The sequence below is a fragment of the Malaclemys terrapin genome, chromosome 2 (genome assembly GCF_027887155.1).
Source record: "Malaclemys terrapin pileata isolate rMalTer1 chromosome 2, rMalTer1.hap1, whole genome shotgun sequence".
NCBI lineage: Eukaryota > Metazoa > Chordata > Testudines > Emydidae > Malaclemys > Malaclemys terrapin.
Window position 1 is genome coordinate 179,991,435 of NC_071506.1, and position 15,703 is coordinate 180,007,137.

The following is a 15,703-nucleotide window of genomic DNA, read 5'->3' on the forward strand; positions in this document are numbered from 1 at the left end:
CTGCCCTGAGTTCCTTGACATTTATGTGGAGGGTCAGATTTTTTTACAAATGGAGATATCCTATCTCCTAGAACTGGAAGGGACCCCAAAAGGTCATCGAGTCCAGCCCCCTGCCTTCACTAGCAGGACCAATTACTGATTTTGCCCCAGATCCCTAAGTGGCCCCCTCAAGGATTGAACTCACAACCCTGGGTTTAGCAGGCCAATGCTCAAAACACTGAGCTATCCCTCTCCCCAAAGGGATTCTGAGCCGACCACAGACCTTGGGTCTGAACGTTCCCCACGTGGTCCCCCCATCCCAGGTCCGACACATCGGACACCAGTTAAAGCGATGGGGCCCTGCCCCTGAACGGGACCCCTTAGAGCATGTTTCTTGGGAAGGACCACCACCGTAGGGAGGTGATCACTGGTTCGGGCACCGTGAGGACTTTGTCCATCCTGTCCCTGGCCTGGGAAAACTCCGAAGCCAACCAGAGCTGGAGAGGACTCATCCTGAGTCTGGCGTGACGGACCACAAATGTGCACGCCAACATATGACCCAAGAGCTGGAGGCATGCTCTGGCTGTTGTCCACGGAAACCCTGTGACCGTGTCGATGAGCCCCTTCAGGGTCTCGAACCTGTCCGGTGGGAGGGAGGCTCTGGCCGACGAGGCGTCCACAACCGCCCCAATGAACTCTATGCGTTGTACCGGGACTAACGTGGACTTGGTGTTGTTTAGGGCCCAAAGTGGTGCATATGGATAGAGGGAGCGCCATGTGGTCCCGCACCTGCGACTGGGAGCTGTCCTTGACCAACCAGTCGTCTAGATAGGGTAAGATTTGGACCCCGCGGCGCCTGAGGTGGGCGGCCACCACCACCGACATACGTTTCGTGAATACCTTGGAGGCAGTGGACAGGCCAAATGGGAGGACCATAAATTGGTAGTGTTCCTGTCCCACCGTGAAATGGAGGAAGCGTCTGCGCAGTGATGAGCTGCCAAAATCTTAGGAACCGATTCCCTACCGGATCTTCGGTGGCACAGCGGCGGCAGGTCCTTCAGTGCCGGAGCGAGAGAAGGACCCGCCGCCGAAGTGCCACCGCAGACCTGGTAGGGAACTGCCCGGTGAGTACAAGCCCCACCCACCTCCCAAAACAGTCTATTCCCTCCCCATCTGACCTCCACCCATGTCCTTCCCCCGAATGCCCCCCTCAGAACCTGCAACCCATCAACCCCCCCCGCTCCTTGTCCCCTGACCACTCCTTCCCGAGACCCCCCACCCTAACTGCCCCCCAGGACCCCACCTCCTACGCAACTCGCCTTGCTCCCTGTCCCCTGACTGCCCCGACCCCATCCACCACCACCCCGACAGACCCCCGGAACTCCCACGCCTACCCAAGCCCCCTCCTCCCCGTTCCCCGTCCCCTGACCACCCGCCCCCCCCGATCCTCTGCCCCCACCACCACACCCCCCGCTCCCTGTCCCTGTGACTCCCTGCCCCTTATCCAACCACCCCGGCCTCTTACCATGCTGCTTACTCCCACCTCCCTCCTCTCCCAGAGCCTCAGCGCCGGCATCCAGGAGCAGCCCTGGACAGTGCTACAGTGGCGTGGTGGCTCCAGCGGGCCTGAGCTCCCGCCGGTCGGCCGCAGCTCTCAGCCCTGCCCCGGCCTTACCACGTGGCTCTGAGCGGGGTAAGTGGCATGGTTAGAGGCCGGGGACAGGGGGGTTGGATAAGGGGCAGGGAGTCCTGAGGACAGGGAGCGGGGGGGGAGGGGGTTGGATAGGGCAGAGGTTCTGGGGGGTGGTCAAGAGACGGGGAATGGAGGGGGTTGGGTAGGGGGAAGGCGGAGGCAGGGCCAGGGGGGAGCCTCAGATTCTCGTGGGGGCCCCTGCAGGGCGCGGGACATATTGCCCCACTTGCTCCCTTCCCCCCCCGGGCGGCCCAGGAGCTCGCAGCCCCCCCCCCCTTAGCTTGCCGGCGGCTGCTCAAAGCAGCAGGTCTGGGGAGCTGAGCTGAGCTCGGCACACTGCGGCTCTGAGGGAGGGGGGGAAGCGGGAGAGGGGCCAGGGAGGTCCCAGCTGGGACTTCTGGGAGATCAGGTGGGGGACAGGACGATCCCGCGGGCCGGAGTTGTTTGCCCACCCGCCCGGCCCTTTAACAGCCGGTTCTCCACCGGCGTCTAATTTTAGCAACCAGTTCTTGTGAACTGCTGCGAACCGGCTCCAGCTCACCACTGCGTTTATGCCCCTCGAATATATGAATGCGGAAGTACGTGTCCTGCAGATCGAGGGCGTACCAGTCCCCGGGATCCAGGGAGGGGATGATGGAGGCCAGGGAGACCATGCAGAACTTGAGCTTCACCATGTACTGGTTCAGGCCTCTCAGGTCCAAGATGGGCCTGAGCCCCCCTTTGGCCTTCGGGATAAGGAAATAGCAGGAGTAGTACTCCTTGCCTTTGAATTCCCCCGGAACCGCTTCCACTGCTCCTAAGCCCAGGAGCCGCCCCACCTCCTGCTCGAGCAGAGCCTCGTGTGAGGGGTCCCCCAGGAGGGACGGGGCGGGAGGTGGATGGGTGGGGAGGAAGTAAACTGGAGGTTATAGCCCCGGGAGATGGTGGTCCGAGGTCAGCTGCGACCACTCCGGGAGGAAAGCACACAACCGATTGGAGAAGGGAAGCTTTATTGAGGGTGGATCCCTGATGAGAACTGGCAGGGCGCCCCTGGGCGTCCCATCAAAACTGCCTTTTCCCTGCCTGCTTGCCCTTGGAGGACCCAGGTTGGGGGGCAGGCTGAGACTGCCTCTGTGGGAACCTCTTATAGTCCTGCGGCTTCTTATAAGCGGTCTTGTATTTTGAATGGGTGGTCTGCTGTGGCTTGAACTTAGGTTTATCCGGAACCGGAACAGAGTCTACCCAGAGTCTGGAGAGGCGTGCAGGAATCTTTCAGGCCATGCAGCTTTGTATCTGTTTGTTCCGCAAACAGAGCTTTGCCATCAAATGGGAGGTCCTGCAGGGAGGTCTGCGCCTCGCTGGACAGCCCAGAGACCAGGAGCCATGACGCCCTTCTCATGGACACTGTGGAGGCCATGGACCGCGCGGCCGTGTCCGCTGCATCCGAAGCTGCCTGCAGGTTGCCCTGGCAGCCGCTGTGCCCTCCTCCACCAGCGCTTTGTACTCCTTTCTGTCGCGCTCCTGGAGGGAGTCCTTGACCTTGGGCAGGGAGCCCCACAGATTGAACTCATACCAGCCAAGGAGAGCCTGGTGGTTCGCCACCCGCAACTCGAAGCTCAAGGATGAATAAATTTTTCTTCCATGGCTGGCTGCAATAACCCCTCCGAGGCAGAGCGGTGCCGAAAGTCTCAGCCAGACGGAACCCAACCAGACAGCCTGGTGGGAGTCCAGGGTGATTCACATGGATTTTGCCCCAAACGGATGCTGGGCAGCAAACTGCATCGGGAATGTTCCCTCAACTGAGACCGGTACTGAGCCAGGGGTGACTGCGGCGAGCCCAGAGGTGGCTTACCTTTGGAGCGTGGGGTCAACATCAGTGGTGTTCCTGGTACTGGCATGGACATAACATCCTGGGCAGCTTGCAGGGCCTCCAGCGTGGAGGGCATTCGGACATCCGGGGAGGCCTACTCTGAATGGGCCGGGCTACTCCGCACGACTTGAGTCAGAGGCCTAGAGGCCGGTGGAGATCGAGAACTGCCCGACATGCGTCTAGCCTCTGTCCCAGGTTTACTCTGGTGCTGCGGCGAAGAAGGCCTTTTCCTAGCCTTCTTGGCTAGATGGAGAGTGCTGCTGACTAGTCGATGGCGCCGAAGGGTTGCCACGCACCGATACTGCGGTGCCCGGTGCCGACTCGGAACGGCGTGCCAGAGCCAGGGTCAGTGCCGACTCCATCGGAATAGCCCAGAGCCTGATGTCCCTTTCTCTGTTGGTCCGAGGTTTAAACAACTTGCAAATCTTGCAGCGATCGCTGAGATGGGTTTCCCCCAAACAGCGTAAACAGTCCGCGTGCGGATCACTCACTGCCATAGATCACCTACAAGTGTCGCACGATTTAAAACCCGGGGCATGAGACATGCCATGGCCCGGGGACTCTAGCTAAACTAAACTAACTAAACAATTAAGTAACTACAGGTACCATACACTGAACGAATAAGCAGTTTTGGGGACGAGTTACAGCAAAGCTGGAGCAGAGCAGTTCTGAAGCACCTTCACTGGCGACAAGAAGGAACTGAGGGTGAGGGGAGCGCACAGCGCCCCTTATACCGTTCCATGGAGGCACCACTCCACGGGTCACTAGGTCGCTCCCCTAAGGGTACTGCTAGGGGAAAAACTTCCGGCACAGGTTCACGTGGCGAGCACGCACACCTATTGTGGAATACACTTGAGAAATCACTCAAAGAAGAAAAGACATTCCTCCATGAAAGTATTCTCTGAGTGGTCTCTGGAAAGGAGGCACAAGGATCTGCCAGACATTCAAACTGCTAAAAATCACCAAACATCACTCATGTATATGTCCCTATATCCACCCAATATCACAGAGAAAAGTCTATAGGATGGTAAATTGTAGATAAGACTCATATCTTTCCTCATTAATATTGCAGTGATTGCTTAGAGGACAGCAGACAGAGAAAGAAAAGAAGCAAGGTCAGTCATCCTATACACAGGGTACACACAACATAACCGGTATATCTTCAGGTTTAATTTAGAGTAAAATAACAGCTCTGCCAAGTAAAAGAAATTGTCCTCCCCTATTTAAGGAGAATATATATGCCTTCTGTAAGACATGCAAAATTGTTAAGATTTTAAATATATATGAATTTGCTAAACAAGCATGATTCCCACAAATGAAAATCTTCTCTTCTTTATTTTTTCAAAAACCCAGTGCTCTTGTTTGCTGAGGATGGTGCCACAGCTGGAAATTTAGGCCCGAATGCAAGTCCTATTGAAGTCAATGACACAATTCCCATTGACTTCATTGCAGTTGGATCAAGCCTTTAGAAAAAGAGCACACTAAATGTTTACAGGGATTTTAAATTTAATAATCTAGTAAGTGAACTCTCAAAGGTTGACTAGACTAGGAAAAGTAGTTTAGACTATGTTAGGGTTATCTTGACCTTTTCCTTAGTACAGACATGTTAACATCTTGTACCTCAATTTATCTGGTCAAGAAATGTGCTGGAATGAGCTTCAACCAGGTAGATTGAGGTACAAGTATTAACCTGAGCCTGCACTAGGAATAGGGTCAACCTTAGGTCAAAGGTAGCTAAAATGTGTTAGCTAACCCCAACCTAACCTCAACTACTTCACCTATTCTAAACAAATCCTTAGTGTGATGCTACTACAGGTATTGCATATCAGACTTCCTCCTAATTTGATGTTGTGTATGAATTCTTATGTATGCCATTGCTTGAGACATTTAAACAAAACTAGAGAAAATAGAAAGTATTCTGTAGAGAACAATCCTTCACTTGGAGTGGGGACTTAGATGTAAATACTTTACAAAAAACAATAATTATCTGCTAGTGATGCAGCAATGGAGAGGTGACAGCAATTGAATGTTCAGTAATATGCCTTATACAGCTGCAAATATTTGCAATAACAGCGATTTAGCAATCTAGGTTTAAGAGAGACATAAAAGAAGGGAATATCTTGACATTGCAGAATGATGGACTCAGTTATCTAGTTGATCTTTTCTATCTCTACCTAATATGCTATGTGAAGCACTAAGCTCATCCAGCCCTTCTTTCAGAAGAACATGGGGACAGAGGACTGGAAAGGAGCTCCTGGGTCATTGAGTCCAATCCCCTACTGTTGCAGGCCACCCAGTCTCATAGTTCTGTTCATAAACCTATCAATCTCCACTTTAAAACTAGTTAGGTTGCTTGCTCCCACTACTCCTAATGGAAATCTGTTCCAGAACCTCATTCCTATAATGGTTAGAAACCGTCTTCTAATTTCCAGCCTAAATTTATTCATGGCCAGTTTACATAGCCCAGAATATGGAAAATCAACCATAAGATACGATTTAAAATGGCTCAATGAAAGAAGGCCTATCTTCACAGAAGAAGCTCCAGTACTGGTTCAATTACATTTGGTGGAAGTGGAAAAATTATAGATGATTTTATTGCTTTAGATATTTTATTGCCTCGGCAACTTTCAGTTGTCCAAAGCATTTCAAGAAAACAGGAATGTTTGGGAATTTTTTTCCTCCATACCTCACTTCTGGCATTTGCAGTTAAAGGGAAAGGGGGAAAAATACCATATTTCCATCACAGATAAATACTGTTGCCCCTTTTTGACCCAAACAGCTAATCAAAGTTTGGGGCTCTGTGGGTTTTCCAGTTGAGAGAAGAAACTGATTGTAGCCAGGAATTTCTTTGATGCAATCCTGTTTATTTACAAGGAATGTACGAAGTCCCGTGTCTCCGAATACATTGGAGCCAAGAACAAAAAGAAGCAATTTCTTAATTTACCAGCCCCCTAAGTTCCTTTAGCCAACACCAGAACCAAAGGCAGTCTCTCGAGCTTGTTTCAGGGTCACAGTGTGCTTACAGGCTCCTGCTTGGCTTTTTTCTTGCCTTTTTTCCTTTGCCTCTCTGTTCTTGTCTGTGACCTCAGGACAGGCCTACACTTAAAACAGGAGCGCAGCTGTGCCTCTATAATGCTTCCGTGAAGACACTACTATGCCGACGGGAGAGCTTCTCTTGTTAGCATAATGAATCCACCCCAGTGAGAGGCAGTAGCTATGGGAGAACCCCTCCCGTCGACATAGCACTGTGTACACTATGGCTTAGGTAGGTATAATAGCATCGCTCAGGGGTGTGTGGATTTTTCATACCTTTGAGTGATGTAGTTTATACCAACGTATGTTTATAGTGTAGACCTGGCCTCAGTCTCTATGTATTCTCTCACATACTCACACATACCTACCCAAAACAGCATTCAGACCAAAAGCTCCTGGGTGGTTTCTCATACACCTTTTGTCTGAAACAGACAAGTGTTACAGCTACACCACTGTGAAGTGAAGTGAACCAAAAGGTGCTGTTAAACTGTCCCTATTTCTCACTCTAGTCCATGTACACTGAAGACCAACACTTCATTCCTCAGGTAAAATTTTCACCCCCACTGAAGAAAATGGGTGTTTTGCCATTGACTTCAGTGGTACCAGGATTTCATCCCTCAAGTCTTGAATGAAAATGGAAGAGTGGCTTTATATCGTGACTCTTTCCACTTCATTTTGGAGATGACAGCTGCTAGCAAATATTTCACTCAAGAAGCATGCGGAATAAACCTACAATGCAGCTGATTAATAAGGAGTGCCCATTCATGGGCTTGTACAGTCGATCAAACAACAATTTCACATTAAATTTCAAAGTAATGCAAGATAAATGAGGTAGGAAATATACAAAATTAGTTATCCTGTCCTACAGTATTTCAATTCAAATAGACATGAATATCTCAGACACAAAAAGTTGTGGTTTCTAGGACTGTTGTTCTACCCCTGATGTTTTTGTACGTGCTTACAAGAAAGACCTCAATGGTTTAAAATCTCAGTGTATTATCTTAGGGATGTTTTTTAATCCATAGACAATAACATTGTCTAGGCCTGAGTAAGGCTTTGGCTTTGGATGTGGTTTTGTGAAAGGAACTTTGCTAACACTTAGGGTGATACAACCTGTATTTCACGGGTGATTTTTGAGACCTGTCTTTTTCAAAGTTGGGTGAAGATGAATCAAACTCTGGCCTATGAGATTGGGAAGTCAGGATGGGAAGAAAGGTCCCCATGGCTAATCAGGAGTCCTTGCAAGAGTTTTAGCTCTTAGAGGGGAGATCTGGCAATCTGAGTTTAGAAGACTGTTCTCCTCGGACAAATCCACAGGGCTTTGCATGCCAGGACAGAGGCTCCTAAATTAAATGTCACACACTTCACTCCCTAAGGAGTCATCAATCATTCTTAGAAGAGCAGAAGGAGTACTCTCCTTCCTCAGATCAATGAGGCAAACAGAGTATACTCCTTCTACTCTTCTAAGAGTGATTGATGACTCCTTAGAGGCTGAAGTGTGTGACATTTGATTTCACTTACTGATAAAACTGTGTGCTTCTGAACACCTTCTAGTTAATGTTTTCAGGAGTCTGAAATATCTACTCCTTTTAACATTTTAAACAAAGCTCCATTGTTATATGATTAATGAATTTGTGACAAAAGGCGAAAATATATGCACAGATTTTATATCTGACTATGTATTATATATTGCCCAATATTCATCAAATAAAAGTATAGATTAATCAACACCTCCCAGATTTGAACAATGGCATTTTAATGGAAAAAGTTCTTTATGCAAAAGATTATTTTTGCTAAAACAAAAACTGACATAATATTCCACCACTATACTCTATCAATGCTTGCTTTCCACAAAACCTAATGCACTAGTTGATCAGCATCTCTTAAAGTTCTCTCTAGAGAGTGATATTTCATTTTCACAAATGGAGGATGCTTCTGTTGTTGTTTTCTTCTTCTCTCTCTTGTAGGAATGTATTTTTTGTAAGACTCATTGATATATTGAAAGACTACAATTAGCATAATTTTAAACTATGGTCTGATCACCATTTTTAGTATGTACCTTCTCAAGCATGGTTATTATTCCTCTGAGCATAACTTTTTCCATTTTATTATGTGCTGTAGTACTAGAGGCTCTATTAAATAAAATCCTTTAATACTGTGTAAAATAGAAATACTAATATACATTATTCATTTATTTTGCCTCTAAAACTGATAAAATATTAAGTTTTTTTTTAATGCACCTATTTTTCCTCTATTTCAAATTATGATTTAAAAAGTGGAACTCCTGTTCATCGTCTTATTATGTGCCATGCTTATTTTCTGTTAATTTAGGGCAAGATTCTGATACCCTCCCTCATGCTGAATACTACCTTTCTTACTGCAAAAGTATTCCTATTGAAATCAACAGGAGTATTTGTGGAGTAAGGAGACAGTAAATCAGAATCACTTGAAAGGCACACCTTATCAAGGCCTCGCTGCAAATAAAGACAAGAATCAGCAATTTAGCTGTTTGTACCTAGGAAGACAATACACAGAAACTAAAGGCATGTCTACACTACAGCCATTACAGTGACAGCTAAGGTGCTACAGCTGTGCTGCTGTAGGGTAGAAGCTTCCTAGATCGACAGAAGGGGTTTTTCTATGTAGTTAACCCATCACTCTGAAAGGTAGTAGCTAGGTCGACGGAATAATTCTTCTGTTGACCTAGTCATGTTTACACCAGGGGCTAAATCAGCCTAACTATGGGGCTCAGGGTGTGAAATTTTTCACAACCCTGAGAAACGTAATTAGGTCAACCTACTTTTTAAGCATAGGCAAGGCTTATGAAACTCTGCGTTTGCCTTGTGTTATTCTGTAGACAAGTATTGCTTCCCAGGGTGGGTCAGCTCTTTTCACACAGGACTAGTAGACACTCAGCTGACCGAAACTATGCATATAACAACAGATAATATGAGAACAACCAACCTGGCCTGGCTACCAGTCCTGTCCATTGCCTCTCCTGACCTCAGGCAACAAGTTGCCTTGCAGAATCTGCTCCTTAAGGTGGAAGACATGCCACATCTATCCTGTTTAAAGATGTGTTTAATACACTGAGCCACTGTCTCAGCTCAAGTTGCCTCATTTGGACAATTCCCCTAAGGAACCTCAATATCATCTCAAGGTGACTTACCAGGTGGCAAGAATAAGCTTCAAACGTAGCCAATGCAGAACCAACAGTCCACCCTTCTCATTTTAACTTTCCACGCAATCTCTGGGTAAAGCTCAATCACTTCATTCCACATCTGATCAGATGTGCTGCTAATGACTCTAACCAAAGGTTGTGGAGCACTATTTAAAGTGGGGGGACATAGATTTGGATTTCTCTCTACATACACCTGACCGCCTCTTCCCCTCTCAGGCCCCACCCACAGCAGCCTTCTTACCCCATTGGCACATGAGGTCCTATGTTTGCTCCTCCAAATTTCAGTAAGTAATGCTGCAACCTGGGGCACAGAGTTGCAGTGACATTCAAGTATGGCCCAGCCAAGAAGTGGTCGGGCCATGGCCCAGGAGCCCCCCAACTCTGTGTCTATGACAAGTGGGGTCTTCATGGCTCCCCTGTTTGCCACCGTGGCCAGAAGTAGAAGATGTAGGCCACATACCTGCTCGCTGTGACCATAGGCAAGGGGTGCTTGGTTCCCTCATGGACTTGTCATAATACCCTTCCTGCAGTTACTGAATGGTTAAGACACTTAGACGAACATACTTGACCTGATTGTCTATGTAGATACAATCACAATATATAGCAAATCAAAATGACAGTATCACAATTTACCCCACAGAAAATGCTGATTGGAAATATTAACATTTTAAAATAGATAATTAAGAAATAGCAATGGTATTTGACTTTAAAAAGAAAACTCCCCCTTTACCCTTTTAATGAATTCAGCCATCATCAGAAACTAAACAGAGATTCCTGCTCTGTACATGTCACATGAATCTTTTTGTTTTGTTTTATGATTTGAAACAATGGCTTAGTATTTGCCAAGCCTTCCTTCACTTTGCTGAGGCCTTGTGTGACAAACAAAAGCATTGGTTATTTTGATTTCATATTTATGTGCTGCTTGAATGACTTATAAAACCTGGGCTCATCCCCTTAATGCAAATAAGAGATGCATGCTACCTTCAAACTCTTTTAATGGAAAAAAATGGGCACAAACTCTTTTGCCAAATTAACTGATCTCTGACGACATGATTACAAAAAGATGGTGTTATGAGATGTTCTGGCACTTTTCTCAGAGATGATGAAATCTCCACAGCTTTTTGAAAATTATTACAAAATGAGCACTACATGAAAATATAAAGAATGGGATTAGCCTGAAGACACAACTTTTGAAGTAAATTCTAATCATTCAAAGAAAAAATAAATGTAGCCCTGGAGGTGCTTTATTACTAAAACCAACATGATAGAACACCATCAGATAGCTGATTTATGCTGAAGACTATAACTTCTTCTTAATCTTAGCACAATTGTAGATCAAAAGACTTATAATACTACAATACTTTCCTGGCACTGATTCTAGAAATTCAAGTCTCCTGGCACCATTTTGGACATATATTTTTGTACACAATTACCTTAACTCACACACTTTTCTTCAATGCTTATAAATTAAAATTTCAATGCAGACATGTCTCATCTTTCAAGAAAAGTCAAAGAACATAATTTTGCTGTCTACAAAAGTCTTGTATTTTCTCCTTGACGGTTCTTTTCAAAATATTCTAAAGGCACCCGTGGACAGTATCTTCACAATACTTGTAACTAATGGAAATAATGACACAGGTAATACAGAAGTACTGTAGTTAATCTTCACAACAATTAATTGGTAAAACCCCAATCATTTCCCTCATGGTGTTTTCTCCCTCATTTTCCATTTTGGTAGCACACAACTTCAAGTATTCATATGTGATATGGATCCTCTCCACTACAAACTGTACTTCTTCACTCACATCTCCCAGTGACATGCAATTGTTTTATTATAATTTCCATCCTGGAATGCAGGAGATGAAGATTCTCCCAAAATCATCATCATTCACTGAGAGTCCATAAATCAATTGGCAGCAGGTGCATGGATATTGGCAGTTCCCAACTTCCTCTTTAGAACAGAGATATAAGCAAGAAGGAAAATCCAGTTCTCTATGGAAACTGATTATTTCATACCATAAGACCGGCTCAGTCAACAAGCTAACTCCATCCTTAGTGGAACTCCAATGATCTAGCTTAATTTATATCTTATGTGTCCTTAAAAGAACAAACAAACAAACAAACAAAAAAAACCCTTATCTTCTCTTTCTATGCTTAATTACACCCAATAAAACTGACTTAAAAGAAAATTAGTAGGCTTGAAAATTAAAGCACTCAACAGTTAGGAAATGCCAGAAATAAGGTTGCCCGGGCATATGTATTATGATTAGAGCTGGCTGGGAATTTTCCAGCTAAACAGTTTTGCAATTCATCAAAACAAAACCTTTTTGTGGAAACCAGGGTCAACAAAATTTTAGCTGGGAAAGGTTTTGCAGGTCCAGGATGAAATGTACAGTCAAAACCAGAAGAAAAGAGCAACCCATCCACCACAGAATAGCCAATAGTCCAGAGGTTGGGGCTCTCCCTTCGGATGTGGAAAACCCACGTACAAGTGCCTGCTTAGACCAGGGATTTGAAATGCAGGTCTCCCCTCCCAGGTGAGTGCTCTAATTATGAGACTATTGGCTTTTTTGGGATGGGTCTTTCTAAACCTTTTCTATTGGAGCTGTCCCATTTTGTATAAATAATTAAATATTCATTGAAGCGGGGACGTGAACTTGAGTCTCCCACATCTGTGCCCTAACCACCAGGTCATAGCATCAATGTGGGTTACTTTTCAATTATTCCCTTATGCAAAGAAGGAAAAACAATTTAGTGTTGAATAGCATGGAGATTCATCGGTAAGGTATTCACTTACCTGAAATATTTGTTTCAAAGAGAAAAGGGCCCGTCTCAGCTCCCGTCCACTGGAGTTGTAGAGTTTTTCTGAAATAAGGAACAACAAAAAACCTCACCATTAACAAGACTGCCAAAATGGGATGGAGTTAGAGGGGAGCTGGTGAGGAATGGTCACAGTGTCCATTTACTAAGCAGTATATTCCTCTCAGACTAGCCAACCTTTTTTTCATAGATAACACCTGTCCATCAAACAGCACAAATAAAACAAGTTAATTATTCATGGCCTGAGTGAAATTTGCCAGAGGAACTTTAGGAAAGGTCAGTACAAAATGAGACTATGAGGATTTTTCAAGTGTAATTGTGTCTATTTAGCTTTCTTTCCCTTTTAAGTTAAATTTAGAGCCTGTGAAAGGTACTGTACTGACAGCAATGAAGAATTCACAGCAGCTGCGCTGCAAGCTTCCCCACACTGCCCCAATAATGAGCTTCAATCCTGTCCTGGAAGGATCACTTTTAAGGAACAAGAGGGGACTTCAGACCTCATACCTATGCAGTCTGACCACTGTTTTGTGATGGCCAACGATCATGCTAACTAGTGCCAGCTTTATGATTTGGAAAATCTAATGGGAAGTAGATTGAGGACATATCACTCAGATCCCTCATTTTATACAGATTACTATCAAGTGGTAGTAAGTTTAGATCACTACTAATTTATCTACATTTGAACTAGTGACTTAGAAGTAAAAGTATCCACATCCCCATTATCAGTCCTTGAGCCATTGAACCCCCAGACGTTCCTTTCCTGTGTTCTCATTTTTGTAATGGGAATACCTTTCTGCAATTGCAATGTATGTGAGGATACGTAATACCAGAAATAGCTGGACAGTTTGTTCTGAGCATAATTCAAAACAATGTTTTTCTCACTTAATATATATCTCAATCTCTCGCTCTCTTATATATAAAAAATGCATAGTCATAGAAAAAATAATGAAAAGTGGAAAAAGTCATTAATTTTAGGTGTATTGAATTAACGTATTGTGAGGGCAATTAACAAGAGAAACCAACTTATTTTGGTGACCTTCCAGGATGCTCTTAGCCTCTCCCACAAGCTATCACATGGAGCATAGGAGCCTAGTCCTGCAAAGAATGGGTATGAAGGATGCTCAATAGCTTTAAAGAGGCACTCAGAGGCTCACGGGATCAAGGATAAATTGTCTGCAGACTGTGGATGTTCCTGTATGGCAAGATGATGCTCCATCAGCCAAGTGTGTGCAACTGACAAATACATTTCCCCCACATACACACACACACTTCCCTTTGCATATTTCTGTACTGCACTAAATACTGTACAAAATCCAACAGCCACATTTTCTTTTCCTCTTTCTGGGAAGGACACAGAAAAAATAGGCATTTGAGGATTTCTTACATTTTTGCTCAAAGACTTTCCATTTTCCGCTTAACTCTAAGAAACTTAATTTGAGAAGACTTGAGGGTTAATGTGAATAAACACCTTCTAGTCCCAACAGTCTCATCCAGTCAGAAAATAAAACTTCAGCAGCTGTTTATAAGCCTCATAAAGCATTTTGGTCATCCCAAACTGCCTTTGGCTTTGAAGGCAGAACGTGTAGAACTGACCCAACTATTACAGCTGTTACAATCATTCCTCTTCCTTGTAGAGTTTATGGATTTCTGACAAAAACACTGGAGGAAGGGATTTCATTTAAAACCATAAACTGCAATCTTTAATTATTCTATCTTAAAAATGTACTGGCATGTATAAGCACATGACATTTCTTGGCTTGATAAAGAGTCTGTCAGGAAAGCTTAAAGAATAATAGGGATTTTTTTAAGACCTTGTTTGTTGACTTCACATACTATATAGCACAAAACTATTTCTCTGTGAAATATACCTCCATCTGGCATTTGTTATAACTAATTTCCCTCCATTCATATAAGTCACTGGCATCCCAGAGTCCCTCCAAATGAGGCAATGCAGCAGCATCCTAATTAAGAGAGGCACCATTTCTTGTAGTGCTGGCAACTTTGTACATAAATATCAACATTTTAAACAATGTCATCTGTGGGCCCTTCCTTACACAAGAGCAATTACTGCTGCAGCCTAGGGTAAATAATAATCATGTATTGTTATGATACTACAATAGTGGTTGCCTCCACTGGTGCATGCAGTTTTTGTAGTTCTCTGAGAAGAATAAAGTTGAACTATTTACTCTTGTTCTTTTGTTTTCTCTTTTCACAGATGTGGTGTAAAAAAAAATCCATGGCTCAAGAATAGACAATGTGTCTGTCAGTTGTTCACATGAGAAAGAAGTCTGTAACTTCACTTCCGAAAACACACCACGTGAGCTAAAGGAGGCTCACCAATAGCTTCTAGTAGTATTAAGGCTTATAAGCAGCAGCCACCAGTTACCACAGGGCAACATAATCAAACACTTGAGCAGATCTGAGTCCACTTAGAGGGGAGTAACAATACATATTAGATGTGAGTCAGCATGTTGCACCAGCCATGTGTAGCAAACTGGAGAAAAAAGACCAATTAATGTTCACAGTTCTCTTCACATATTAAGATGAACTTGTGTATTTAAACACATGTAACCTATTCACCCACATGTAACCTATTCACCCACAATTCCAACTGCTAGTTTATTTGGACTAATTTTTACATGCCTTGGCAATTCATGGATCTTCTCCTCAAGTCTTGGCTCCATCGAGGAACCATGAAAAATCAGAAACATTTACAGACCCATAATCCAGAAGGTAAGTGAAATACTTGTATCTTTAAGAGTTATGCTACATTAGAAAATGCCATGGGTTGGTTTCTGCATGAAGTAAGGGTGTAATTCACCCTAAGCAGAGAACTCTGTATAAGGCACGCTTTTCTTTTCCTTGTGGTACTATGTTATTTTCTTCAAGATACACAGAAATTTATCTACAAGATAAACATTTAGGGCTATATATAGCCCTCAAGGCATGGTAGAACTCCTATATATGTCAAAAGGAATGTGAATTCCACATGTGAATTAACAGCATGTTTTGATGCTTATCCCATAAGCTTCATATATGAACAGAGACAGTGCAAACATTAAACTGACAGCAGGATTTGAAAGTCAAGAATAATCAATTGCAGTAATCTCCCTTTGTGTGGTAAACCAGGAATGAAGTGCATATTTTT

General features: G+C 44.5%; 1 protein-coding gene across 12 annotated transcripts in view; it reads right to left on the reverse strand.

Annotated features, from left to right (window-relative positions):
• Positions 1–15,703, reverse strand: part of FHOD3 (formin homology 2 domain containing 3) — a 655,003-nt gene that overhangs the window by 336,960 nt on the left and 302,340 nt on the right. For all 12 annotated transcript variants that reach the window (XM_054018872.1, XM_054018870.1, XM_054018871.1 and 9 more), the window contains exon 4: positions 12,533–12,600. In XM_054018872.1, coding sequence (XP_053874847.1) covers positions 12,533–12,600 — 68 coding nt within the window. The remainder of the gene's footprint in view (positions 1–12,532; positions 12,601–15,703) is intronic.